At 42.6% G+C, this 27,890-nt stretch overlaps 1 protein-coding gene across 1 annotated transcript in view; it reads left to right on the top strand.

Annotated features, from left to right (window-relative positions):
• The first annotated feature begins 859 nt into the window (after positions 1-859).
• Positions 860-27,890, top strand: part of URI1 (URI1 prefoldin like chaperone) — an 87,451-nt gene continuing 60,420 nt past the window's right edge. Inside the window, exon 1 of the mRNA XM_062177088.1 lies at positions 860-1,062. Within this exon, the coding sequence (XP_062033072.1) occupies positions 958-1,062 (105 nt within the window). The 5' untranslated portion in view covers positions 860-957. The remainder of the gene's footprint in view (positions 1,063-27,890) is intronic.

Here is a 27,890-nt window from a genome sequence, read left to right as displayed (position 1 = left end):
ATGTAGAGCAAGCTGGTGTACCGGGGCGTTAACTGCAGGCACCCCCAGCCCACCGGCATCTGCAGAACCCTGGATGAACAGCGCTCCCCTCTGCGGGGCGGGGGTGGAGAAGACCAGGTTAGGACAAGCCCAGTTCCATTCAGTAAGATTCATCTGGCGCCTTGTGTGTACAAAGGGTGGAGGAGAAACGGCACAGGAGTTCTACAATAAGAGGAATTTTGTGGGTAAAACGACCCGGGAAAACTCTCTTAGTCATCCATGGTAACATATTAGTATTAGGGTGGATTATTAGATGTGTCACGATCATAATATGTACAGTAATTAATACACGCGAAAACGTCTATTTTAAAAGGCTCAGGAAAGAGTGCAATTTGCCCAACTTAAACATGCTTAGCAAACAGCTTTAGTGCATGAATTCAGCTCCTACCGCCAGAGACAGGGCTGAAAGGGGGCTGGGGCACACAGGCTACAGGCTCCCGGCCGCCGGAACCTGAGCTCCAGCCCGGCTGCAGACGCCCGGCCCCGGCCCAGGCCAGCCGCGCGCGCGCCCGCCGCGTGCACTCCGCTAGGGGCGGGGCCTGCGCGCGCTTCCCGGCGTGCCGCGCGGGGCGGGGCCTGCGGAGGAGGCGCGGAGGAGGCGCGGCCGCCACGGGACGCCTGGCGGGGCCCGGCCACGGCAGAGGCGCCTCCTGCATCTCGGCGGTCGGCCCGCTGCTCGGAGCCCGCGGCGGCGGCGGCGGTGGCGGGCGGCATGCGCGTGTGAGATGCGGCCGCGGGCAGCCCGGACGCGAACAGCGGCCCCCGAGGCAGCGGCCCAGGCCGACGCGGCCTCCTCAGCGCCGGGCGCGCAGTGCATGAGGGCGAGCACGCGGGCGCCGGGCAGCCGCCGGCCGCGCCGCCTCCATAAACACTTGTTTAGGACTCGTTCGCCCCGCTGAGGCCTCCAGTGCCCCCGCCATGGAGGCCGCGCCAGACCCCGAGCCCCACGCCGCGGCCTTGGCCTCGGCCGCGGCCCCGCTGCGCGCCCCGGAGGTGGCGCGGCTCCGCGAGGAGCAGGAAAAGGTAACAGGCCGGGCCGGGGCCGCGGGCTCGGGAGGTGCCGGCTCCCCGCGCGTCCTCGGCCCCTGGGCCCCGGGCCGGGGGTCTCCGCTCGCCCCCCGGTCTGCCCCTTCCCGGCCCCTCCGCGGGCCGCAGCCCCGCGCCCGCCCCGGGTTGGAGCGCTGGCTGCCTCCGGCCTCGAGAGGGAAAGTGTTGGGAGAAACTTTTGTCACGTGCTGCTGTCGTCCTGTCCGGAGCCCTTTGACCTTGGAGCGCTGGGGAGGGGTGGGAGAGAGGGGCGTGACTGTCTGATACAGGGGGAGAGCCTTTAAACTTGATAGACAGGCGTGCGTGGGAATTTGGGGGGGGGTGAGCATGCTCAAAATGGAAGAGTTCGTCTTGCCTCCTTTTCAGCTGCTTGTCCAAATGTTGCTAAAGTGTATACTTTATGTTGCTCTTGCCTTGATTGCACATAGTTTCACTATGTTCGTTAGGAGACGCATCCTGTAGCAGTCTCGGCTTTGGTGTCTTAGTACTTGTGAAGTGAAAATGCTATTTTGTTAATTTTAATTTGAATGGTGTAACGAACTGATTTTAAGCTACCAGTAAGGAGAGAAAGTTTGGCATCTCCTAATGAGATTGTATAAACAGTCCTGCAAATACAGCTCTGTTGTTAAACCTGAGATTTTCCTGTGGCTTCTGTGATATTTCAGATTGATGCTGTCTCCTGTCTTGAAATTCTTACTTTGAAAAGCAGCATTTAATTGACTTAAAATGTCCTATGTCCTATTGGAAGAGAGCATGATGATTTTAAAAGATTAGGAGGTTACTTCCAAGTGCAAACGGTTTGAGAACCCATAACTTTTTATGTTGGACGTTTCTGTACAAAAATGACCACTTACATATGTATTCAAATGATAGTTCAGTTACGTGAGGGTTTTCATGGAACCTGACCAACGCTGGCTTGCTTGGAAGCCACCTGTTGGATGAACCGTGGGCACCTTTTCTTCTTAGTTCTGATTGGTTTAGATGATTCCCTCCATTGGATTTCCTTTTCTGAGCCTGTTTTGGTCTAGTACCCTCAACAACTGTCGGATTTTAAACTTGGTGGCTCTTTCTCCAAGATGGGGGTTGAAAAATTCAGCTGGTTTCACGAGTTTAAATCATTAGGCATGAATATGTCTTTTTTTTTTTTTTAAGAGAAAAATAGGAAGGAAGAAAGAAAAAAAGTCCAATTATAAAACTTTGTTCCTTTTTTGGCAAAACCACTCACAATTTTTGTTCTTTTAGAAAATGTGAAGCAAACCGTCGGAAGGTGGTGTTTTCATTGCCTTTAGTCTGTAGTGGAATTACTTTGGCGTCCACAGTACAAGATGTGTATAATGCTGACCTGATATGGTTTTTTCCCATTTGGGATGGTGAAAAGAGGGATCATTGTTTTTATTCTGATGTGAGTGTGGCTGAAATCTGAAGGATACTTTCTGGGGTGCTCTGAACAGCTTTCTGCTAGCAAAGTCCAGTTGTATTTGAAGGCAGTAACTGCCTTTCCAGTTACAGTCCTATGGAAAACAAAGTGGCTGTTTTCAGTGGACACTGGCTATGTCACCAGACTGTTTGTCTACGTCGTGTTGATGTTAACTTCACACATAGAATAAGCGTGTGCATATAACTTCTGAGTCTGTACAGTGATTCCCAGTTGATGATAAAGCCCTTCCATAAATATATTTGATTCTGTAATAGAAGGATCTGTTTCAGTGGGCAGGAGACTTCATCAGAGCGCAAAATACTTTGTTAGGCAACTATGCTTTCCTTATAGTTCAGTGCAGGACAGCTTCACCTGAAAATGGTGAGTTCAATGTTCTGTGGAGGGGGCGGGTGTTTGTCTCAGCAGTTAGGATGCTTCTTGTGATGCCCTCCTAGAGAAGTGACTGGGTTTGAGGCCCAGTTCTGGCTCCTGACTCCAGCAGCCTGCTCATGTGGACCCTGGGAGGCAGCAGTTGGTGGCTCAAGTGGTCAGGCCCCTGCCACCCACGTGGAAGGCATATTGTGCTCCTGTGCCCCCGCTTCTACCTGGTCAATCTTTGATTGTTGTGGGTGTTTGGGGAGTGGCTGGCTAATTGATGGAAGTTCTCTGTGTGTCTGTCTGCCTGCCTTTCAAAAAATAAGTAGAAATTAAAATAATTAAAATAAAGAAAAATTAAACTTAAGTATTTTCGTAGGGGGACTTTCTTTACATTTTCAAGCCAACTCAGTTGTAAAAGTAGTGAAATGACATTCTGAATGTAAAAAAGAAAGCTGTCCTAGTAGCTCTGTTAGTGTGGCACTTAGTCTGACTTTATGTACGTTGGGTAAAATATACTTCAGCTCTTGGCCTTTCCCAGGAGGGAATTAAATGCTGACGGAAATTATTTGAATGCCTATTTTCTCAGTTTTCCCTGGGGTGGGACCTGCCTTGGTTGAGAGGGTGTTTTGTGTTTTTGGTTTTAACTCTGAGGAGTATGGTAAGTTTTACCTTCTTCCTGCTCTCTGATTTTTTTCCTTGTGTATCCTCTGGAACACTGAATAAAAAGGATGAAGACAAAGGGGTGTGAGTGAGTGAGTCAGAACCCCAAAAATGACATTTGTAGTACAGGATCAAATATTTTAACATTATTTGTTTTCACTTTCACTTGTAGAATCAATGCTGAAATATTTTCAGAAAAAAAAATTTTTTAATTAAAACTTTGTTCCCTTTTTGATCTAGCAAAAATACATGTAAGGAAAGTTCCTTGCAGCTTTGTAATGAGAAAGAACTAAGAATCCAAAAGGAGGACATTGATTAAATAGATCCTGATATGTATTATTATGCAGGATTTAAAAACTGTGGGAGAATATGTGTAGTATAGGTTCCAGTTATATGTGTATAAATATTCATATACCTTGTATAAGAAAAAAACACCACTGTTTTAAGAGCTCACAATTTTGTTTCTTATTTCACTTAAAACTTTGAAATTGTATGAGAGGTTTTAGATTTTTCAATAAAGACTTGATATTTTAATTAAATTTTAATGAAAACTATGGTGTTGTGTTTTTAATTGCTGAACACTTTCTGAACCTGAAAAATGGCTGTTGGCTGGTTTGAACACATTTTATTTCTTCGTTACTTTAGATGACAGATATAATTTGTTTTCTCAAAGTTTTTGCTTAATCTTAATCTCTTACAAAAAGAGAGCAAAACTCTGTTCATCTTTTTCCTTCCACTCTTGTAACTAAATTTCTTTTTACCATTAGCAGCAAAATATTTGATGGAAAAATGTAAGCTACTTAAGTGCCTGAGTAGACTTCGGCCTATGCCATAAAATCTGTGATCCAGGACTGTTGGGAAGTGCCTTGCACAGTTCAGGGAGATTTCCTTGTACTGAGATCTTGCTAAATTTGGGTTTTGTCTGAGGATTGCACTGTGTTGAAATTTTGGGTTCTTGGCTAAGATCATGTTTCTGGAATATCTGTATTTTATGTCTAGCTGCTAGTTTCTTTCATTAGCAGAACTGAGGTTTTATTGTCAAAAAAAGTGGTGTATGGTATAGTTTTCACAGGTGTATTTGCAGGGTAGTAGTAAGACTGGAAAATTCAGGGTAATTTGTTTATTATCGAGTGCCTCATGTAATTCTCACTTGGAATTTTGGAATAGCTTATGCTTTCCTAATAAGAAATCTTGGAGAATTAAGTGCTCTAAGAGTAAATAATAAGATTTCTCATAAAGCAGAATAGCTAATTTTACTCAGTGATGAGGTTACCATGTTTCATGACAAACTAAACTTCAGATAGTTTAAGCCATGCACTCCAGAGAACTACTGCTCTTCTTTCCAGTCTTGTCATCCAAGTCAAAGGATTTAGTGAACATGCAGTATTAAAAGTGCCTAGTTTGTGATAGATAAGGCTAGGAAGAAAAATAGAGCAAGGTAAGGGAGAGACAGGGGATTTTTTTTTTTTTTCTTGAGCAGAAAGTAGTGAGCGAGCTGTGTGAATATGCAGAGGACATCTTGAAGAACTCCCTAGTAAGGGTGAGAGTGGTACCAGATAACTCTAAGAATTTTTATGTTTATTTTTGTGAAGTGGGATGCAATTGAGGTGTGTTTTGAGATTGATCTTGAATTAGATGTACACTTGTCATGCCTGTATAAGAAAGGGAGGGATGGGAACTAGATTATATGGAATAAATTCGAATAACAATAGAAATAAAAAGGAGAGAAAGATCCAACATGGGAAGCAGGCCACACAGCAGACTTTCATAGAATGACAAACACTCTGAACACCACTCTAGCCTCAGAATCGGCCCTTAAGGTATTTGGATCTGGCTAAAAAGCCCATGAGAGCATGTCAGGCATGCAAAACCAAGGCACTGTGGCAAAAAAATGACCTACATGAAGGATCTCTGAGTGAGATACCAGTGGAAAGAAGGGGCCAGCATTGTGATTGATGTTTGCAGATCTGGTGTTATCTCTTCACCAGTGCTCTTGATTTTTTTTAGGTGAATAATTTGGCTTTTTCTAGTTTTGTCTGGAACTTTCTCTTTAGGGTATTTGTGTCTTCAGTTCGGTTTTACTCCCGGAAGTTTGTGAAAGTTCCAGCTGTACCACATCCTTACTGTTTGGTGGTATTTGTCCTTTTCATATTTGCTAGCCAGCTTTGTGATGACAAATGGGGTTGATCACGTTTTTAAACATTTATTGACTATTTGGACTTTTAATTTCTTTTTTTTAATGAAATAACTGCTTATCTACATTCTGTTGGAATATTTGCTGTAATGTAAAAGATTTATTTATTTTTTTTGAAAGGCCGACTTAAGACGAGAGGGAGAAACAAAGAGAAAGAGATCTTCTATCTGCTGGTTCACTCCCTAAATTCCTGCATCTGCAGGGACTGGGCCAGGCTGAAGCCAGGAACCAGGAGCTTCATCCGGCTCCCCCATGTGGGTGCAGGGGCTCAAACAGTTGGGCCATATTCTGCTGCTTTCCCGGGTGCACCAACTGGGAGCTGGATCAGAAGTGGAACAGCCAGGACTTTTTTTTTTTTTTTTTAGAAAGCTTTTATTTAATAAATATAAATTTCATAGGTACAGCTTTTGGAATGCAGCATTCATCCCTGCATTCCCGCCCTCCCACCCCCACTCACGTCCAATCTCCTACTCCCTCTGCCTTCCGATTCTTCATAAAGATTCATTTTTAATTATCTTTATATACAGAAGATCAACTCTATACTAAGTAAAGATTTCAGCAGTTTGCACCCACACAGACACACAAAGTATAAAGTACTGTTTGAAGACAAGTTTTACAGTTAATTCTCATAGTGCAACTCATTAAGGACAGAGGTCCTACATGGGGAGAAGTGCACAATGACTCCTGTTGTTGATTTAACAATTGACAATCTTATTTATGATGTCAGTGGTCACCTGAGGCTCTTGTCATGAGCTACCAAGGCTATGGAAGCCTTTTGAGTCCACAGACTCTCAGTATTTAGACAAGGCCATAAGCAAAGTGGAAGTTCTCTCCTCCCTTCAGAGAAAGCTACCTCGTTCTTTGTTGGCCCCTTCTTTCCACTGGTATCTCACTCACAGAGATCCTTCATGTAGGTCATTTTTTGCCACAGTGCCTTAGTTTTGCATGCCTGACATGCTCTCATGGGCTTTTTAGCCAGATCCAAATACCTTAAGGGCCAATTCTGAGGCCAGAGTGGTGTTCAGAGTGTTTGTCATTCTATGAGAGTCTGCTGTGTGGCCTGCTTCCCGTGTTGGATCTTTCCCTCCTTTTTATTTCTATTGTTATTAGACATTTGATCTTATTTATGTGATCTCTTAGTCACTTAAGGCTATCTTGATTATCCGTTACACATTTAAATTGCTCACTTTAACATGTAAGATGGCATTAGCCCACCCAGCTTAATGGCATTTGGGGTCCCATGGCAAGGGTTTTTTTTTTTTTTTTTTGACAGGCAGAGTGGACAGTGAGAGAGACAGAGAGAAAGGTCTTCTTTTTCCGTTGGTTCACTCCCCAATGGCCGCTCTGGCTGGCGTGCTGCGGCCGGCACACCGTGCCGATCTGAAGGCCAGGTGCTTCCTCCTGGTCTCCCATGTGGGTGCAGGGCCCAAGCACTTGGGCCATCCTCCACTGCGCTCCCGGGACACAGCAGAGAGCTGGGCTAGAAGAGGAGCAACTGGGACAGAATCTGGCGCCCCAACTGGGACTAGAACCCTGGGTGCCGGCACCGCAGGCAGAGGCTTAGGTTAGTGAGCCGCGGTGTGGGCCAGCAAGTTTTTAGCTTTACCCTTAGGGGTAAGGATGTGGGAATGTGTGCTGAACTGTACATCTCTTATTCCCACTCTTATTTTTTAGTGGGATCAACTTTCAGTTGGATTTAAGCACCTGTGAATAATTCCTGTGTTACGTAAAGAGTTCAACCAGTGATATTAAATAGAAAAAGAAAATAGTAATAAAATAATAAACTGTTCCTTGGCAGTCAAGAAAAAGGCTGATCGAATCATTGCTTCTCCTAGTGTCAGTTTTACTTCTACAGGTTTCCTTTTAGGTGCTCAGTCAGTTGTCACAGATCATGGAGAACATATGATATTTGTCCCTTTGGGACTGGCTTATTTCACTAAGCATGATGTTTTCCAGATTCTTCCATTTTGTTGGAAATGACTGGATTTCTTTTTTTTAACTGCTGTATAGTATTCCATAGAGTACATATCCCATAATTTCTTTATTCAGTCTTCTGTTGATGGGGATTTAGGTTGATTCCAGGTCTTAGCTATTGTGAATTGAGCTGCAATAAACATGGAGGTGCAGATAGTTCTTTTATTTGCTGATTTCATTTCCCTTGGGTAAATTTCCAGGAGTGGGATACCTGGATCATATGGTAGGGCTGTAATCAGATTTCTGAGGTATCCCCAAATTGTTTTCCATAGCAGCTTTACCAGTTTATGTTCCCACCAACAGTGGATTAGGGTACCTTTTTCTCCACATCCCAGCCAGCATTTGTTGTATGTTGATTTCTGTATGTAAGCCATTCTAACTGGGGTGAGGTGAAACCTCACTGTGGTTTTGATTTGCGTTTCCCTGATGGCTAATGGTCCTGAACATTTTTTCATGTATATGTTGGCTATTTGGATTTCCTCCTTTGAAACATGTCTATTGAGGTCCTTGGCCCATCTCTCCAGTGGGTTGTTTGTTTTGTTGTTGTGGAGTTCCTTGACCTCTGTAGATTCTGGTTATTAATCCCTTATCAGTTACATAGTTTGCAAATAATTTCTCCCATTGTGTCGATTGCCTCTTCACTTTCCTGACTGTTTCTTTTCAGGCAGTGATTTAACCACAGTGCAGGCCCGATATGAGTGTTTTTTCAGTTATGCATTATAAATTTCTCCTTTAATCTGTGACTGTTTATATTGTCTTGATGAACAGAAATTTTTAATTTTAACAATTATTTTCTTAGTATTTAAGCTTTATTATTTTGCCTGTTGTGTTGAGAGCTACACTGCATCTGGAATTGACTGTGTGCATTTGGGAGCTGATGTCAGGTTTCGTTTTTTACCTGGTAGATGTCTGGTTGCTCCGCCATTTTTAACTGGAAAGTGTTGTGTCTGCATTGCATTCCCATCTTTGTCAGAAGTCAGGTGACTGTCTGGATCTGTTTCTCAACTTTCTGATTGGCTTGTCTGTTCTTGTGGCTCATCTGCACTGTCTTAATCATTATGGCTTTATAAATTACATTGCTAACTGGGAGTGTAAGCTTATTTGGTTCTTCAAGGTTTCCCTGTTTTATTCATTCTAGTCTTTATGTCCTGTCTTCCTTCCTTGCCTTTTATAACTGGCTAAATTCTCTAGTGAAAGATTGAATAGAAGTGGTGATAGTGGGCATCAGGGGTAAACTTTGAAAAGTTCACCATTAAGTATGATGTTTACTATATTTATTTTGGATTTGCTTTTAAAAATTACTAATTTTATTTATTATTATTTATTTGAAAGGCAGAGACAAAGAGACAGAGCGCTCTTATCTGCTGAGTTACCCTACCACAGCAGTGACTAGGGATGGCCCAGAGCCAGGAACTCTCTCTGGGTTTTCTTCTTGGGTGGCAGGAACCTGATTACTTGAGCCATTACCACTGCTTCCTTCTATTATCAGGAAGCTGAAATCAGAAGCCTGAGCTGGGAATTGAACCCATGCACTTCTATGTGGAAAGCAAGTGTCTTAAACACTAGGCTAACTACCTGACCCTGTTTTCAGTTATTTCAGATAAATACCAGGATTGGGATTGCTGAGTCATATCATAGCTCTTTTTTAACTTTTTGAGGAACTGCCAAATTGTTTTCCACAGTAGCTACCCAATTATGTATTCCCACCTTTTATGTGTGAGGGCTCCAACTTCACCACATCCTTGTCAACACCAATTTTCCGTTGCTCTCTTTTCATTCACAACCCCCCCCCCCCCGCTTTTTTTTTTTAACATTTTATTTTTTTGAGAGGTAGAGTTACAGACAATGAGAGGGAAAGACAGAGAGAAAGATCTTCCATCTGCTGGTTCACTCTCCAGATGACTGCAATGGCCGGGACTAAGCTGATCCAAAGCCAAGAGCCAGGAGCTGCTTCCTGGTCTCCCCTCTAATGCAGGGGCCCAAGCACTTGGGCCATCTTCCACTGCTTTCCCAGGCCAAAGCAGAGAGCTGGACTGGAAGAGGAGCAGCTGCGAGTAGAACGGTTGCCCATACAGGATGCTGGCACTTCAGGTGGATGATTAACCTAGTGCTCCACAGCACAGGACCTGAGGAGAAATTTCTATGTCCTGTGTTCACTATTTAGTTTGTCATTTTGTTGTTGAGTTGTAGTTCTTTCTATTTGTGTTTAGATATTAAACTCGGCTATATGATTTACAGACATTTTCTTCTATTGCATAGATTGTGTTTCATTTTCTTCATAATGTCCTTTAATGCATAATTTTGTAGGTATGCATTTTAATGTATAATTTTGGTGTCCAGTTTATTTTTTCTTTAACTTGCTTGTGTTTTTGGTGTCATATCTAAGAATCCATTGGCGAACCCCTAAGGTCATGAAGATATACACCTATTTTTTTTTTCTAAGAATTTTATGATTTTTGATTCTTACATTTAGGTCATTGATCCATTTGAGTTCATGTTTTTCATGTTGATTGTTGAATATGAGAATATTCATCAGGATATTGTTATATGTAGGCTTATAATCTGAGACTTTATTTATGCTATCATTTTCACCATCATCATTAGTGTCTTACTGTGCTAGCCAATATGGTAGTCACTAATCACATGTGGCTACTAAATTTAAAGTTTAACTTAATTAAAATTAAATGAAATTTAAAAATTAGTTTCTCAGTCACAGTGGCCACCTTTTAAGTGCTATTGACTGTTGCATTGGACAACAGTGATATTAAACATTTCTGTTACCCAAGAAAATTCTGTTAGATAACACTGGTCAAGCCCACTGCTATTTTTCTATTTGTATTCTGTTCATTACTTGTGAAGTATCTTCCTCTTTCACTTTTCTTCTTTTTTGCCATTATGGGCAGAAAAAGAAAAATTCTGAATTCTCAATTGTGTTTATTGAAAAATCAAAACAGATAATAAAGATGGTACCTCTGGTAGTTTTTTTTTTTTTTTAAGATTTATTTATTTATTTGAAAGGCAGAGTGACAGAGAAAAAGAGATTTTTCCATTTACTGATTAATTCTCCAAATGGTCCTAACAGCCAGATCTGAGCCAGGCTGAAGCCAGGAGCCAGAAACTCCATCCTGGTCTCCCATGTGGTTGACAGGAGCCCAGGTTACCCGAGTTGTCATCCTCTGCCTTCCCAGGTGCATTAGCAGGGAGCTGGAATGGAAGTGGAGTAGCAGAGACTGGAACCAGCACTGTGATGTGGGATGCCTGTGTTGCAAGTGGAGACCTAGCCCACTGCACCACTGCACTGGCTCTCCAGGTTTTTTGTTTTTTTTTTTTTTTTTTTTTTTTTTGACAGGCAGAGTGGATAGTGAGAGAGAGACAGAGAGAAAGGTCTTCCTTTGCCGTTGGTTCACCCTCCAATGGCCGCCGCGGTAGCGCGCTGCGGCCGGCGCACCGCGCTGATCCGATGGCAGGAGCCAGGTGCTTCTCCTGGTCTCCCATGGGGTGCAGGGCCCAAGGACTTGGGCCATCCTCCACTGCACTCCCTGGCCACGGCAGAGAGCTGGCCTGGAAGAGGGGCAACCGGGACAGGATCGGTGCCCCGACCGGGACTAGAACCCGGTGTGCCGGCGCCGCAAGGCGGAGGATTAGCCTAGTGAGCCGCGGCGCCGGCCCTTTTTTTTTTTTTTTTTTTTAATACTTATTTGAAAGTTGATGCAGTAAGAAAACTGAAGGTTGATTCCGTAATTCTTCCATTTTATTATTTAGTTTTTATGTTAAGTCTGGGAATAACTGATCATGAGTTAATTGCTAGGGCAATGAAATATGTTGTTATAACAAAGTAATTTATAAAATAACAAAATGTATTGTTACATCAAAGTAACTTATAAAGTAAAGAGGTTTATTTGGCTTGTGCTTTTGGTTGCTGGAGGGTATAAACAGCAGAGGGCTGGGATGCTAGAAAGGGCTTCCTTGTTATGTCACAAGTCATAGCATGATGAGTGTGAAGGGAATTGGCTGCGTGAAGAAAGAGTCAAGGCACTGGGGTGGCCTCACTTCATAACAGCTGTTCTGATGGGACAACAGTAATTCATTCATGGGAGTGGAGCCCTCATGACCTAATTGCCTTCCACTAGGTCCACCTCAAAAGCTTCCTCCTGGTCAGCACCACCAGTTTGGAGAGTAAACTTCGAACACAGGAACCTTTGAGGAATAAACCATGTTCTAACCATAGCAACCAGGATTCCATGAGCACCCTGTTGGTGTACCTGATACTTTGAATTCAAATCCATTACCACAGGGTGGTTCTTCAGTATCCTCCAATCTATAGTTGAGTCTCCCTGCTTCCATAGGGTGAATCTTGGTTCTCAAGTACATCTGTATTTATCTATAAAATATACAAAATAGTTTTAGAATTCCCATTTTTTAAACAATTTATTTTCATTTTATTTGAAAGGCAGAGGGAGGGAGGGAGGGAGAGGGAGAGAGAGATTGAGATTGAGATTGAGATTGAGAAAGATCTCTTCATTAGCTGCTTCACTCCCCAAGGGCCTGCAACAGCCAGGGGCAGGCTAAGGCAGGAGCCTGGAGCTCAATCCAGATCTTCCACATAGGTGGCACGGATCCAAGTACTTGAGGTCATCATCTGCTGCTGTGGAGCTGGAACTTGAACCTTGGGCTGGGATAGGGATGCCGGCATACCAAGTGGTGCTTAACCGTTGTGCCGAATGCCTGCCCCATGTTAATAACACTGACAAAAGCGAAGCTAGGAAGTAAAGTTCAAGATTTCCTTGCAGTTTTGCTTTTGTTGTTGTTAAGAACAACACTCCCTTGGAGTGTGCATTTGGAGTACTGCTCTTAAAAGTTTCTTGAATTAATTTTTTTCTGTAAAGTTATATCTTGAATTTGACATTTAGTTTCTATATACATTGGATTTTGGTATTTTAAACATCTTTTTAAAAAATTTTATTTCAAAGAGAGAGTTTAAGATTTTCATTCTGCTGATTTACTCCCAACTCCCCAGATGTCTGCAACAGCCAGAATTGGGTCTAGACTGAAGCCACCTGGATCTCCCATGTGGGTGTAGGGGCCCAAGCACTTGTACCATCATGTGCTGCTTTTCCAGGTGCATTAGCAGGGAGCTGGATCTGGAGCAGAGCAGCCAGGACTTGAAGTGGCACTATGATAATGGGGTGCTATGCCACAATGCCAGCTCCTTTGTTAATTAATCTGTTTTACATAATTTAGTTATGAATACATAAAACCATTGATAGGGTTCGAAATCACCCATTATATAAAAATTATACTGAGATAATTAATTCCCATTTCTGCTCCTACCTCCTCATATAATCATTTTCATTCATTTCTTGTTTATCCTGTTTCTTCAAAAATTAATGAATAATGTAGATTCTCTTTATTCCCTCCCTACAGCTCCTTCTTATACAAAAGGTGACATATTTTGCTTCTTGTTTATCATATTAAATGATATACTTGGGAATTATTGTTTATAGCGATCTCATCGTATTTTGTGGTTGCCTGGTATTTAGCTAGGATCCTATTGATGAGTGTTTGTGGTTGCATAGTATTTAGATATTCAGCTAGGATCCTATTGGTGAGTATTTGGTATTTTTTTTTCCTCTTGATGGAACAAGTCATGCCTTAGTGTATCACTTCTACACATATTTTGTTTTCCTCTGTGAAGCAATTTCAGGTGGAGTCCTGGAGGTGATTGGATCAAAAACTAGATTGGTTAAGTTTTAGCCATGCTTACAATCACTTTCTCAAAGAACTGTCACCCTCAGTGTTACAGTATTAAATAAAGTTTAAAACTTTAAAAATATTATACTAGTAAATGAAAAAAGGTAAGAGTATTAGAAAAATATGATGTCAAAAGCTAAGTAGCAGTGTTTCAAGTCCTTTTAGTCGACTACCTCCTGTGGCCTCCATTGCCATTTCTCACTGAGAAGCAGCAATTCCTGGCTGGTCTTGGTGGTTTCATTCTTGTTCCCCTTCTACCTTTGCCCAGGGCAGTCTTTAAGAATGTACACTGATGGGGCTGGCATTGTGGCATAGCTGGTAAAGCCTCTACCTGTAGCATTGGCATCCCATATGGTCACTGGTTTGAGTCCTCATTGCTCTACTTCTGATCCAGCTACCTGCTAATGCAGCACAAGGTGGCTCAAGTACTTGGGTGCCTGTACCCCATGGGAGACCTGGAAGAAGCTCCTGGCTTTGAGTTGGCCCAGCTCCAGCTGTTGAGGCCATTTGGGGAGTGAACCAATGGATGGAAGATCTCTGTCCCCCTTTCTCTCTAACTGCCTTTCAAATAAATAAATAAATAAATCTTAAAAAAAAAAAAGTCTAACATTCTAAAAACAGAATGTCAATTGAATTATTTCAGTGGGTTGCTATCTTTTTTTAATTCTTCGGTGGCTTCCTATTGTACTCAGAATAAACTCCAAAGTCAAAGAGACCCTTGATATTGTTTGACCTGTCTTTTTCTAAGGTGTTTTCTGGCTACTGTCCCCACTTACTCAGTAAGCCTCAAGTTTTTTGTTTTTTTTTTTTTTTAAGTTTATTTTACTTACTTGAAAGCAGAATGAGGGAGGGAGGGAGCTTTGATCCGCTGGTTTACTCCCCAAATGGCTGCAATAGCCAGGATTGGGTCAGGCTGAAGCCAGGGGCTAGAGCTCCACCCTGGTCTCCCACATCGGTGGCAGGGGCCCGAGTACTTAGACCATCTTCTACTGTCTTCCCAGCCATGTTAGCAGGGAACAGGATCAGAAATGGAGCAGCCAGGACTGAAACTGGCAGTCTGATAGGGGATGCCAGTATGTAGGTGTTAGCTGCCTGTGCCACAACGCTAGCCTCCACTATGCCTTAAGATAATGATGTGTTTTTTTGGAGGCAGAAGTTTCTTTTAAAAATACTACATATATTTTTAAAGAGAAATCCTAAAATAGCAAAAATATCTCATTTAGCTTATGAACTTGGTTGCTGTTCCTCCTCATTTGATTTCTTAATTTTAAGAATTGTGTAATAGTAAAGATACAGCAAATAACTGGGTGCTTTCTGTAGAGGAAGAAGGCTACAAGGAGCTAAGCGGTGTCCTAGATCCTGCAGTGCACAGGGGCTTTTCTTTCTGCTCTCAAGGGAAACATTAACAGAAAGTGTAATAGGAGTATAGGGTGGTAATTGTTCTCTCTTTGCTTTTTGCTTATTTCTCTTCTGTAAGCTAGTCTCTGTCTCCATCTCATTGAAATTACTGTGGCTAAGGTTGTACTACTATCTCATGTGCCAAACTCGGTACCCTCTCTCCGTTCTGGCTTTACTTGATTTCTGTGGTTTGTTTGAAACTTTGCTCCCTGGTAAACTCTGTTTGCTAGGAACTTTTGTGACTGCTTTTTTCTGGTGCCCCTTCTTCTTTCTCTGTTACTACTTTAATTTCTCTACCTCATCCTTCAATGTTAGTGACCCCTGTACTTTTACCTTGGGCTGTTGTCTTTCCTCGGTTACTGTTCTCCTTCATATACTCCTGTATGTGTCTGCTGTTGCTCAGTCCTGTTGCCTCCTGGGCAGCTTTTAACGGATGACCCACAAGCAGCTCAATCTCATTTACTAAAATTAAATTTACCATCTTTATCCCTAATCTGTTTTTTATATATCCTTATCCTGTTGTAGGGCAATGCCATTCAAATAGAGTCTTCTCTATCTTCTTCATACCTGCTATGGTCTAAATGTTTGTGTCTCCTCTACATTCATACATTGAAATTAATCACCAGTATGATGGTGTTAGGTGCTAGTGCCTTTGGGAGGCAGAGCCTTGAGTAACGGGAGTGGTACACTTCTCAAAGGCCTCATAGAGCTGCTTTGCCCCTGCCACCATGTGGAAACACAAGAGGGTGCTGTCTGAACCACAGCACCAAATCCATGGTGCTTGGTTTTGGACTGGTCACTGGTCCTATTGCTCTAGAACCGTGAGCAATAAATGTCTGTTGTTTATAATCCACTCACTTTATGCTATTTTGTTGTAACAGCCTGAATGGACTAAAACAATATAACATCCACTCATTTTCTTTATCTTGTCATTTCTGCCTATGTGGTCTGTATGCTCTGTCTTAAGGACCACCCTCTTAATTTAGGCTCTTACTTGAAGAATAATTTGCCAGATTTTTCAGTTAAATGTTACTGTGTTGCTTGATACTGTTAGTCTTTTTAATTGTAAGCATTCTGGTGTTACTTCATTGTGCTTTTGTTTTGCAGCTCCGTGAATGTGTTATGTCTCTGTTTACGTAGATCTTTAAATTGTCTCATCCATTACTTTGTTGGAGTTTACCCATCTTGCCATATGGTTTCTATTTGTCACATTTGTTTTTATTCTTTTATCTTCCTGTTGTGTTTTTAAAATATTTTAATTCCATTTTATTTATTTAAAAAATTTTTGTTTCAGAATAGTTTTAAGTTTATGGAAGAATGTGAAGTAGTACAAAGAGTTACCATATACTCTACCTCCAGGCTCCCCTGTTATTAACATCTCATATTAGTATTAGTATAGTAGTCACAATTAATGAGCCACACCCAACAACCCCTAGTTTTTTAAACCAAACTCTTCTTACCTCTCCCACTCCTCCCAGCCTCTGGTAATCAGTATTTGGTATTCAGATCTTGTTTTATTTTTTAAATTCCCACATAGGAAGGAGAGCATTTTGTATTTGTGTGTAGCTTATTTCCCTTAGCGTTATATCCTCCAGTTCTGTCTATCTGACTGCAGATGACAGACTTCATTCTTTTTTTATGGCTGGATAATATTCCATTGTGTATGTATACCATGTTTTTTTTAATCCATTCATCTGACCAGAGACCCTTTGGTTGGTTCCTTATCTTGGCTATTGTGAACAGATCTGTGATAAACATGGTGGAACAGGTATGTCTTTGATACAGTGAGTTCGTCTTTTAGATATATACCTAGTAGAGGAAATGAAGGATTATATGACAGTTCTGTTTCTAGTTTTGTAAGACATCTGCATTCTGTTTTCCACAGTGGCTATACTAGTTTACAATGTATAAGAGCCTTAGGGCCAGCATTGTGGCTCAGCAGGTTAAGACTGTATCTGTGATGGCAGCATCCCATATGTGTGCTGGTTCAAGACCCAGCTGTTACACTTCTGATCCAGCTCTTTGCTAGGGTGCCTGGGAAAGCAGTGGAAAATGGCCCAAGTCCTTGGGCCCCTGTACCCACGTAGGAGACCCAGAGAAAGATCCTGGTTCCTGGTTGAGCCCTGGCCGTTATGGGGGTGAACCTGTGGATGGAAGATATATCTGTCTCTCTATATCTCTCCTCTTTCTGAAACTAACTCTACAAGTAAATTAAAAAAAAAAATGTTTACTGAAAAGAGTTCTCCTTTTTTCACAATCTTGCTAGCATTTGTTACTTTTACTTTTTTTTTTTTTTTTAAGATTTATTTTACTCACTTGAAAGAGTTACAGAGGAAGAGGGAAGAGAGAGAGAGAGAGAGACCTTCCATCTGCTGGTTCATTCCCCAGATGGCTCCGACAGCCAGGGCTGGGTCAGACCAAAGCCAGGAGCTTCTTCCAGGTTTCCCACATGGGTATAGGGACCCAAGCACTTGAACCATCTTCTGCTGCTTTCCCAGGCCATAGCAGAGAGTTGGTTCGAAGTTGTTCAGTGGGTACATATGGGATGCTGGCATTGAGGTGGTGGCATTACCTGCTACGCCATAACACTGGCTCCTTTTACTTTTTTTGTTTAAGATTTATTTATTTGAAAGGCAGAATTACAGAGAGGGAGAAACAGAGAGAGAGAGAGAGAGAGAGAGAGAGAGAGAGATATCAATCTTCCATCTGCTGATTCACTTGCCAAGAGAGAGAGAGAGAGATATCAATCTTCCATCTGCTGATTCACTTGCCAAATGGCTGGGCCAGACCAAAGCCAGAAGCCTGGAACTCCATCTGAGTCTTCCATGTAGGTGGCAAAGGCCCAAGTACTTGCCGTCTCCTGTTGCTTTCCCAGGCACGTTAGTAGGGAGCTGGATCAGAAATGGGGCAACTGGGACTCGAACTGGTGCCCATATGGGATGCCAGTGTCACAGGTGGTAGCTTAACCCATTTTGTCACAATGCTGAACCCCAACCCCATCACTCCCCCTGTTTTTTTTTTTTTTTTTTTGGTAATAGCCATTCTGACAAGAATGAGGTAATTTCTCACTGAGGTTTTGATTTGCACTTTCCTGATAGCTAGTGATATTGAGCATTTTTTCATCTATTTGCTGACCATTTGTTTTTCTTTCTTTACTTGAAAGAGAAAAAGAGAGAGAGAGAGAGAGAAAGAGAAAGAGAGACATCTTCCATCTCTGGTTCACTGCCAAATTCAGGAGCCAGGAGGTTCTTTCAGGTCTCCCACATGGCCACAGGAACTCAAGGACTTGGGCCATCCTCCTCTGCTTTCCCAGGCGCATTAGCAAGGAGCTAGACTGGAAGTGGAGCAGCTGGGACTGGAACTGGCACCCATTTGGGATTCTGATGCTGCAGGCCATGGCTTAAACTGCTGTGCCACAGCGCCAGCCCTACTTTGCCCCATTTCTTAATTGGATTCTTAATTGGATTTTTTGTTGTTTTCGAGTTGCTGATATTCTAGATTTTAATCCTTTTTGGATAAATAACTTGGAAATAGTTTCTTCTATTCTGGAATGGTTGCAGGGGCCCAAGGACTTGGGCCATCCTTTACTGCTTTCCCAGGCCAGATCAGAAGTGGAGCAGCTGTGTCTCAAACCGGCTCCATATGGGATGCCAGCGCTTCAGGAGTATATTAAGTCTGAAGAGCAGTTTGAGGAGAATTGACATCTTTTATAATAGTAACTTGCAATCCATGAACATGGTATTTCTTTCCATTTATGTGATTGTTCTGTAATTTCTCTCAGTGTTAGCTTTTTAAAGTATATGAACTGGGGCCTCTGACACTGAGTCCTACTGCTCTATTTCTGATCCAGCTCCCTGTTAATGCTCCTAGGAAAGCAGTGGAGGATGGCCCAGGTCCCAAGTCCTTGGGCTCCTGTACCCACATGGGAAACCTGGATGAATATAAATAAAAAAGAAAAAAAAAGAAAAAAATAAAATCTATGAATAGGCCCAGTGTTGTGATATAGCAGGTTAAGATGCTGCCTATGATGCTGGCATCCCATATGGACACCTGTGCTTCTGATCCAGCTGCCTGCTAATATACCTGGAATGCAAGGCAAGATGGTTTGGATCCCTGCACCCACGTGGGAGACCCGGATGAAGCTCTTGGCTCCTGGTCCAGCCATGGCCATTGCAACTATTAGGGGAGTGAACAAGCAGATGGGAGATCTCTCTCTCTCTCTCTCTCTCTCTCTCTCTCTCTCTCTCCTCCTCTACCCCCCAAACTCTGTCTTTAAAATAAATAAAACAAATCTTAAAAATATATGTGAATCTTGCATATATGTTCGATTTATTTCTAGATATTTGTTATTTTAAAATTTATTTGCTATTCAGTGTTTTGCTGGTATATGTACATTCACTTGGTTTTTATATATTGACTTTGTTAAACTTACTTGAATTTAATTTGCTTGTTTATCTACTATGATAGTATGTGTATAGTTATATACAGGTGTATTGTTTTTGACTAGTAGCAGTTTTGTTCCTTCCAGTTTTTGTTTTTTGTTTTTTTTTTTTTTAATTGACAGGCAGAGTGGACAGAGAGAGAAAGAGAGAAAGGTCTTCCTTTTCTGTTGGTTCACCCCCTCAATGGCCACTGCAGCCGACGCACCACGCTGATCTGAAGCCAGGAGCCAGGTGCTTCTCCTGGTCTCCCATGCGGGTGCAGGGCCCAAGGACTTGGGCCATCCTCCACTGCCTTCCCGGGCCACAGCAGAGAGCTGGACTGGAAGAGGGGCAACTGAAACAGAATCCGGTGCCCTGACCAGGACTAGAACCTGGGGTGCCGGCGCCGCAGGTAGAGGATTAGCCTATTGAGCCGCGGTGCCAGCCCCTTCCAGTTTTTAAGGCCTTTTGTTTTTGTCTTGTTGGATTTTTTTTAAAAAAATTCATTTTGTTTATTTGAAAGAGTTACAGAGAGGTAGAGACAGAGAGGTCTTCCATTGCTGGTTCACTCCCCAGATGACCGCAACGGCCAGAGCTGCGCCCATCTGAAGCCAGGAGCTTCCTCTGGGTCTCCCATGTGGGTGCAGGGGCCCAAGGACTTGGGTCATCTTCCACTGCTTTCCCAGGCCATAGCAGAGAGTTGGATTGGAAGAGGAGCAACTGGGACTAGAACAGGTGCCCATATGGGATGCCGGCGCTTCAGGCCAGGGTGTTAATCCACTGTGCCACAGCCGCCGGCCCCTAGGCTAGAAGTTTTAATATAGTGTTAAATAAAAGTAGTGATAGTGACCTTCTCATACTAGGGAACAGCTTTAACTTTTCACCACTACAAATTATATTCACTGTAGGCTTTTCGTGAATATTTTTTGTAGGCTTTATGAAAATAAGGAGATTTTTTCTTGTTTCTAGTTTGCTGTTTTTCATGAATACGTTTTCTGCTTATTGAGATGTTAGTGTGAATTGCTTTGGTTATTTAAAAACATTAAAACATCATTGCATGCTTGGAATAAACTCACTTGTTTATGATATGTTTACCTGTTTACATATTGCCAGATTAGATTGGATAATATTTTCTATTTTCTTTTCTTTTTTTTGACAGGCAGAGTGGACAGTGAGAGAGACAGAGAGAAAGTTCTTCCTTTTTCCATTGGTTCACCCCGCAATGGCCGCTGCAGCCGGCGCACCGCACTGATCCGATGGCAGGAGCCAGGTGCTTCTCCTGGTCTCCCATGCAGGTGCAGGGCCCAAGCACTTGGGCCATCCTCCACTGCACTCCCGGGCCACAGCAGAGAGCTGGCCTGGAAGAGGGGCAACCGGGACAGAATCCGGCACCCTGACCGGGACTAGAACCCGGGGTGCTGGCGCCACAGGTGGAGGATTAGCCTATTGAGCCGTGGTGCCGGCCAGATAATGTTTTCTTAAGATACTTTGTTTCTGGAGCTGGCTCTGTGGCTTGGTGGGCTAAGACTCTGCCTGTGGCACTGGGATCCCATAATGGGTGTTGGTTCATGTCCCAGCTGGTCCTCTTCCAATCCAGCTCTCTGTTAATGGCCTGGGAAAGCAGTGGAGGAAGGCCCAGGTGGTTGGGCCCCTGCAAGCATGTTAGAGACTCAGGAGAAGCTCCTAGCTCCTGGCGTTGGATTGGTTTAGCTCCAGCCATTGGGGCCTCTTGGGGAGTGAACCAGCAGGTGGAAGACCTCTCTTTATGTCTTTTCCTCTCTCTGTTACTCTACCTCTAAAATAAATAAATAAAACCGTTAAAAAATAAAAGATCCTTTATTTCTGTGTTCCATTAGGGAGATCTCTAATTTTTAATTTTTTTGTAATGCCCATTTTTGATTGTGGCTTCAGGGTTATGCTAGTCTCATAAAACAACTCCCAAAAGATTTTGTATAATATTGGTATTGTTTCTAACAATTTGAAAAAAATTATCAATATAGCAGTCTGGGCCTAGTATTTTACTTGGATATGTTGCATGGAGATTTTAAAATACAGACTCCATTTCTTTGTTAAAGGTCTATTCATATTTTCTGTTTCAGATTGTGTTAGTTTAGGAAACACTGGTTTCCAAAGAATTATCCTAAGCTTTCTATTCTATTGGCCTTGAGTTATTCATAGTATTTCTTTACTTTTTTTTTTTTTGACAGGCAGAGTGGACAGTAGAGGGAGACAGAGAGAAAGGTCTTCCTTTTGCCGTTGGTTCACCCTCCAATGGCCGCCACGGTAGGCGCGCTGCGACTGGCGCACCGCGCTGTTCCGATGGCAGGAGCCAGGTGCTTATCCTGGTCTCCCATGGGGTGCAGGGCCCAAGAACTTGGGCCATCCTCCACTGCACTCCCTGGCCACAGCAGAGAGCTGGCCTGGAAGAGGGGCAACCGGGACAGAATCCGGCGCCCCGTCCGGGACTAGAATCCGGTGTGCCGGCGCCGCAAGGTGGAGGATTAGCCTGTTAAGCCACGGTGCCGGCTAGTATTTCTTTACTTTTAAAAATATCTGGGGGCCAGCGCTGTGGCACAGTGGGTTAACGCCCTGGCCTGAAGCAATGGCATCCCATATGGACACCTGTTCTAGTCCCAGCTGCTCCTCTTCTGATCCATCTCTCTTCTGTGGCCTGGGAAAGCAGTGGAAGGTTGCTCAAGTCCTTGGACCCCTGAACCTATGTGGAGACCTGGAAGAAGCTCCTGACTCCTGGCTTCAGATCGGCACAGCTCCGGCCGTTGCGGCCAATTGGGGAGTGAACCATTGGATAGAAGATCTCTCTCTCTCTCTGTATAACTCTTTCAAATAAAAACAAATAAATCTTTACAAAAAATCTGTAGGTTTGGTAGTGATGTCCTCTTTTTAATTGCCATTATTTGCAACTTGTTGGTTTTTTCTCCTTGATTCGACTTCCTAGTAGTATATAAATTGTATCCTCCTTTTTGAAGAACCAATTTGGATCTTTGTTGATTTTTTTTTTCTTTTATAGGTCTCCTTTTCACTTCATTGATTTCTGCTCTGCTCTTTTTCTTCCTTTTCACCATTTCCCCTAATCTGTAAATTTTTTTCTAGCTTTTTGAGATGAAAATGTAGAACTTTGGTTCTTTCCTGCCTTTGTACATTTTGAGCTTTAAATTTTTCTCTGATCATTGCCCTGTGTACCCCCTACATTTTATATGCTATTTTCATTATCAATCAGCTAGCGATATTTTCTATTATGATTTGTTCATTGGCCTGTAAATTATTTAGAAATATATTTCTCCCAAACATTGACTATTTTTTACTTACTTTTTGTTGCTAGCATGTTTAATTCTGCTGTGGTCAGAGAACTATTCTGCATAATTGAAGTTTAAGTCTTGCCTCTGGCTTAGAATATATTTTCCTTGACAACCATTCCATAACTTACTTGCAAAGTATATTAATCCAGTATTTTTGAGTTCAATATATATCTGTTAGTTCAAGTGGGACAAGTATTTTATATTTTTTGCTGATTTTGTCAGTTATTAAGAGATGTGTTTTAAAGTCTCCACTGTGTTTATTTTTTTAAAGGTTTATTTTATTTGAAAGCCAGAGTTACAGAGAGCAGAAACAGAGAAAGAGAGAAGGGGGGGGGGTGTGTCTTTCATCCACTGGTTCACTCCGCAGATGACCACAACCACCGGAGCTGTACTGATCCGAAGCCAGGAGCCAGGAGCTTCCTGTAGGTCTCCCATGCTGGTACAGGGGACCAAGGACTTGGACCATCCTCTACCGCTTTCCCATGCCACAGAAAAAGCAGAGAGCTAGATCAGAAGTGGAGCAACTGGGACTTGAACTGGTGCCCATATAGAATGCTGGCACCTCAGGCTGGGGCCTTAACCCACTGTGCCATAGCACTGACCCCTTCACTGTGTTTATAAAGCTGTGTTATTCACTACATTCAAATTTAGGATCTTAGAAACTTTTTGGTTGATGCATCTTTTTATCAGTCTGAAGTATTTTGTCTTCGGTCAATCTTTATACTTTCAAGTTCCCTTTGTGGGCTATTAGTATGCTTACATCAGCTTATTTAATTTTTTTTCCCCCATGATCCATTTCCTCAAAATCCATTAACTTCAGTTTACTATGTTCAAAATATATCTCTCAAAAATGTATAGTTGTGGGGCCAGTGCTATGGCGCAGCAGGTTAAAGCCCTGGCGTGAAGTGCCGGCATCCCATATGGCCACCAGTTCTAGTCCTGTCTACTCCTCTTCCAATCCAGCTCTCTGCTATGGCCTGGGAAAGCAGTAGAAGATGGCCCAAGTCCTTAATCCCCTGCACCCACGTGGGAGACCCGAAGAAACTCCTGGCTCCTGGCTTCAGATCGGTGCAGCTCTGGCCGTTGCGGCCATCTGGGGAGTGAGCCATCAAATGGAAAACTTCTCTCTGTCTCTACCTCTCTCTGTAACTCTTTCAAATAAGTAAAATAAATCTTTAAAAAAAATGCATAGTTGTGCTTTTGATATTCAGTCTGGACATCTTAAAGTAGTCAATTCTATGCAATCAGTTTAATTTTATTTGACTCATCTTTAAAAAATTTGACTTTTTGAAAACTGCAGTAAAATATGTATAATATAAAGTTTGCTATTTTAATCAGTTTTAAGTGTGCAGCTCAGTGGCATTAAGTACATTTACACTGCTGGTCAACCCTAACCACCATCTGCCCCAGTTTGTGAATCTTGGAAAACTGATGCTGTGAACAGAAATCCCCTATTTCTCTCTTGTCCATCCCTTAGAAGCCACCATTCTGCTTTCTACCTCTGAATTTGATTACTCTAGATACTTCATATAAGTAGAATCGTAGAGTAGTTGTCCTTTTGTGACTGGCTTATTTATTTCACTAATTGTATTGTTTTAAGGTTCATTCATGTTATAGCTCTTAGTAGAGCTTTCTTCCTTTTGAAGACTGAATGATTTTCTTTTATGATGTATTATACATTTATTATACAATTTTAGTTCTTTTTCAATGAAGAATATTGGGTTAAATAAATAAATTGGGTTGGATATGGCGTATTTAGATTCTCTATCAGGGCCAGCCTGCGGCATTGGCATCCCATATGGGTGATGGTTTGTGTCCTGGCTGATGGCCTGGGAAAGCAGTGAAAGATGACCTGCACCCACGTGAGAGACTCAGATGAAACTCCTGGCTCCTGATCAGCCAGCTCCAGCTGTTGTGGTGCTTTGGGGAGTAAACCAGCGGATGTTAGACTTTTCTCTCTGTCTCTCCTTCTCAGTCTGTAACTCTGTCTCTCAAATAAATAAATAAAATCTTAAAAAGTTACCTCTTGGCTGTTGGGAATGAGAAGTCTGTGCTTTCAGTTCTTTTGGGTATATTCAGAAGTGGAATTTTTGGTTTATGATAATTCTGTGTTTTACTTTGAGAAAGTAAAGTACTGTACTGTTTTCCACAGAGGCTCTACCATGTTATATTTGCAGTAGCACTTCACAGGGGTTTCTTTCATTTGCTATTTTTATTTTTTATTTTTTAAAGATTTATTTATTTGAGAAGCCGAGTTACAGAGAGGGAGAGACAGAAATAGAGGTCTTCCATCTGCTGGGTCACTCTCGAAGTGGCCACAAAGGCCGGAGCTGAGCCGATTCCAAGCCAAGAGCTTCTTCCAGGTCTCCCACGCAGGTGCAGGGGCCCAAGCACTTGGGCCATCTTCCACTGCTTTCCCAGGCCATAGCAGAGAGCCTGATCAAAAGAGGAGCAGCCGGTACAAGAACCAGCACCCATATGGGATACTGGTGCCTCAAGCAGAGGCTTAGCCTACTAAGCCACAGTGCTGACCCTCCACCACAACCTCTTTTAAAGTAATTTTTTTTCTGTTTTTCTTCCTAAACATGCCTTATTATTTTCTTCTGTTAGCTTGTTAGTGACATTCTTTTTTATTACTTTGATATCATGAGGGTTCTTCAAAGTTTACTTGAAGATGCATATTATGAAAAGCTGTGCATGAATTTAAAAATGTTTTTTGCACCAAATTAAACTTGTCTTTCAGCTCCATTTTTCATAAACTTTTTATATGCTATGAATGTGTACTATATGTTTTTACTGTTTTTTTTTTTTTTTTTTTTTTTTGATGAGGGAAATCTCTGGTTTCCCTAGAAATGGACATTTTGTTGACTTATCTATTCCACTTCTGGCAGTATAGCTTCCATGCATTTTATTTCTAAATATTTTTAAAAATAACTCTTCTGCATTGAAAAAAAATTTTTTTCCCCCTCAGTTTTACTTGAGATTCAGAGAGATAGAGAAAGAACGGGACATCTTTCATCTGCTGGTTTGCTTCCCCAACACCTATAACAGCCAGGGCTGGCCAGTTTGAAGCCAAGAACCTGAAATTCAATGTGGGTTTTCCATATTGGTGTGTCAGGGAGCCAGTATCTGCTGTCCTCCCAGAAAGAGAGGAAGCTGGGTTAGAAGCAGAATAGCCAGGAATTGAACCAGGCTTTCCCAACATAGGATGTGGGAGTCTAAGGCAGTGACTTAAGTGCTGCAATACATGCTTCCTAATTCTACATATTTTGTACACCACAGTACTGTATTTGGTTGTTCTGTGTAGTCAGTGTGACTTTACTTACCCCTCCCCCCCCATTAACCTGTACAGTTGCTTTCTGCATTTACATTATTCTGAAAAATCCTGTGAACATTTTAAAAAAGTTTATTTTTATCTGATTGAAAAGCTCAGTGCAACACCACACACACACACACACACACAGAGCGAGATATCTTCCATTCATGGATTACTCTGTGAATGCCTGCAATAGCTGAGGCTTGGGCCAGGCTGAAGCCAGAGCCAGGAACTCAGTCTGGGTTATCTTGTGCTGGCTCCCAGATGCATTAGCAAGGAGCAGAACTCAAACCATTCCAATATGAGATGTGGGTATCCCACGTGGCAGGTTCACCTACTGCTTTACAGTGTCTGCCCCCAACATTTCTTTAAAAAAACCTGCTGGTATAGAATTCTCTGGTGTTGGAAAGGTTTTTGTGTTTTTTCTTTCCATTGGAGGATCTATTTGCTGTATAATTATAGTTTTCAGTTATTTTAAAATATTTATCTGTAAGATAGAGTGACAGAGATACTGAGAGAGGGAGAGAGATCATCGATCTGTTGGTTCACTCTCCAAATGGCCACAGTGGCTGGGGCTGATTCAGACTGAAGCCTGGAGCCTGGAGCCTGAAAATCAATTCTGGTCTCCCACATAAGTGGCAGGGACCCAAGTTCCTGGGCTGTTCTCCAAGTCTTCGCAGGTGCATTAGCAGGGAGCTGGATCAGAAGCAGAGCATCTGGGACTGAAAGTGGCATTTCAGTATAGGATACTGGTGTTGCAAGCAAAACTTACCTGGCTGCATCACAGCACTGGCCCCTCTCAGTTATTATTGTTAGCATTTCAGGGTTTTAATTTTATCTTCCAGTTTCTGCCTCGCTGCCTCCCATTTACACTGCAGTGTTCTGTCTTTCTCTTTGGTTTTCATCATTATAACAATATTGTGCCCTTGATGCAGTTTTCTTTGTATTTTTCTTGCTTTGGGTCCTCCACATTTCTTGAGGCTGTTGGTTGGTAACCTTCCTTTCATTTTCATAAGCCCTAGAACCCGAGGTCTTCTCAGATGCAGCTTTCCCTGTTGCCTTCCTTCGGGGATCTCCAGCTGTTTTTATTCAGGTCTCTTATTGGTCTTTTCTATGTGGGCTTTAATTTGGCTATTTCCCCATCAAGTTAAAGCCATCCTGTGCCGGCGCCGTGGCTCAACAGGCTAATCCTCCGCCTTGCGGCGCCAGCACACTGGGTTCTAGTCCCGGTTGGGGCGTCGGATTCTATCCCGGTTGCCCCTCTTCCAGGCCAGCTCTCTGCTATGGCCTGGGAAGGCAGTGGAGGATGGCCCAAGTGCTTGGGTCCTGCACCCGCATGGGAGACCAGGAGAAGCACCTGGCTCCTGGCTCGGATCAGCAAGATGCGCCGGCCGCAGCGGCCATTGGAAGGAAGACCTTTCTCTCTGTCTCTCTCTCTCTCACTATCCACTCTGCCTGTCAAAAAAAAAAAAAAAAAAAAAAAAGCCATCCTGTTTTGTGCTTTGTTTGATCTCCTTTTTGCACTGTTTACTACTTAATTTTAGGTTCTTGAAGTGTAGATTTTCCATTTGAACCTTTTTTACGTCAATTTCTAGTGAAATTTATCATCTTTTCATATATTCCATCTTTTCCTCATTTTGTGACTGTTTTAATCATTGTTATTTTAATGTCCTAGTTTGTTAACTCCATGATCTAGATTTTATATGTTTGCTTCTTTTTTTCCTTTTATTTCCTGCCCTTTCTTCCTCTTGTTTGTTAAGATGCTTCTGTTTCTTAGTATTCTAGTAATTTTTGATTAAATACTGGCGTTGGCAGTTGCCCCTGAAGATGGCATCTTCCTCCCAAAAAGGCTTTCCTTTTCTGCTGCTAGCTAGGTAGAGTGAGTTGCTGCTCACCTTAATCTGGGGAACTGAATGGAGTAAAAACTGGGTGGTTGTATTAGTAAGGCATTTACTGCCCTGGTTCCTTCAGGACTTTT

This window comes from Lepus europaeus, chromosome 19 (genome assembly GCF_033115175.1).
Source record: "Lepus europaeus isolate LE1 chromosome 19, mLepTim1.pri, whole genome shotgun sequence".
Classification (NCBI taxonomy): Eukaryota; Metazoa; Chordata; class Mammalia; order Lagomorpha; family Leporidae; genus Lepus; species Lepus europaeus.
The sequence above is the reverse complement of the archived record's forward strand: the minus strand, read 5'-3'. Positions and strand labels throughout refer to the sequence as shown.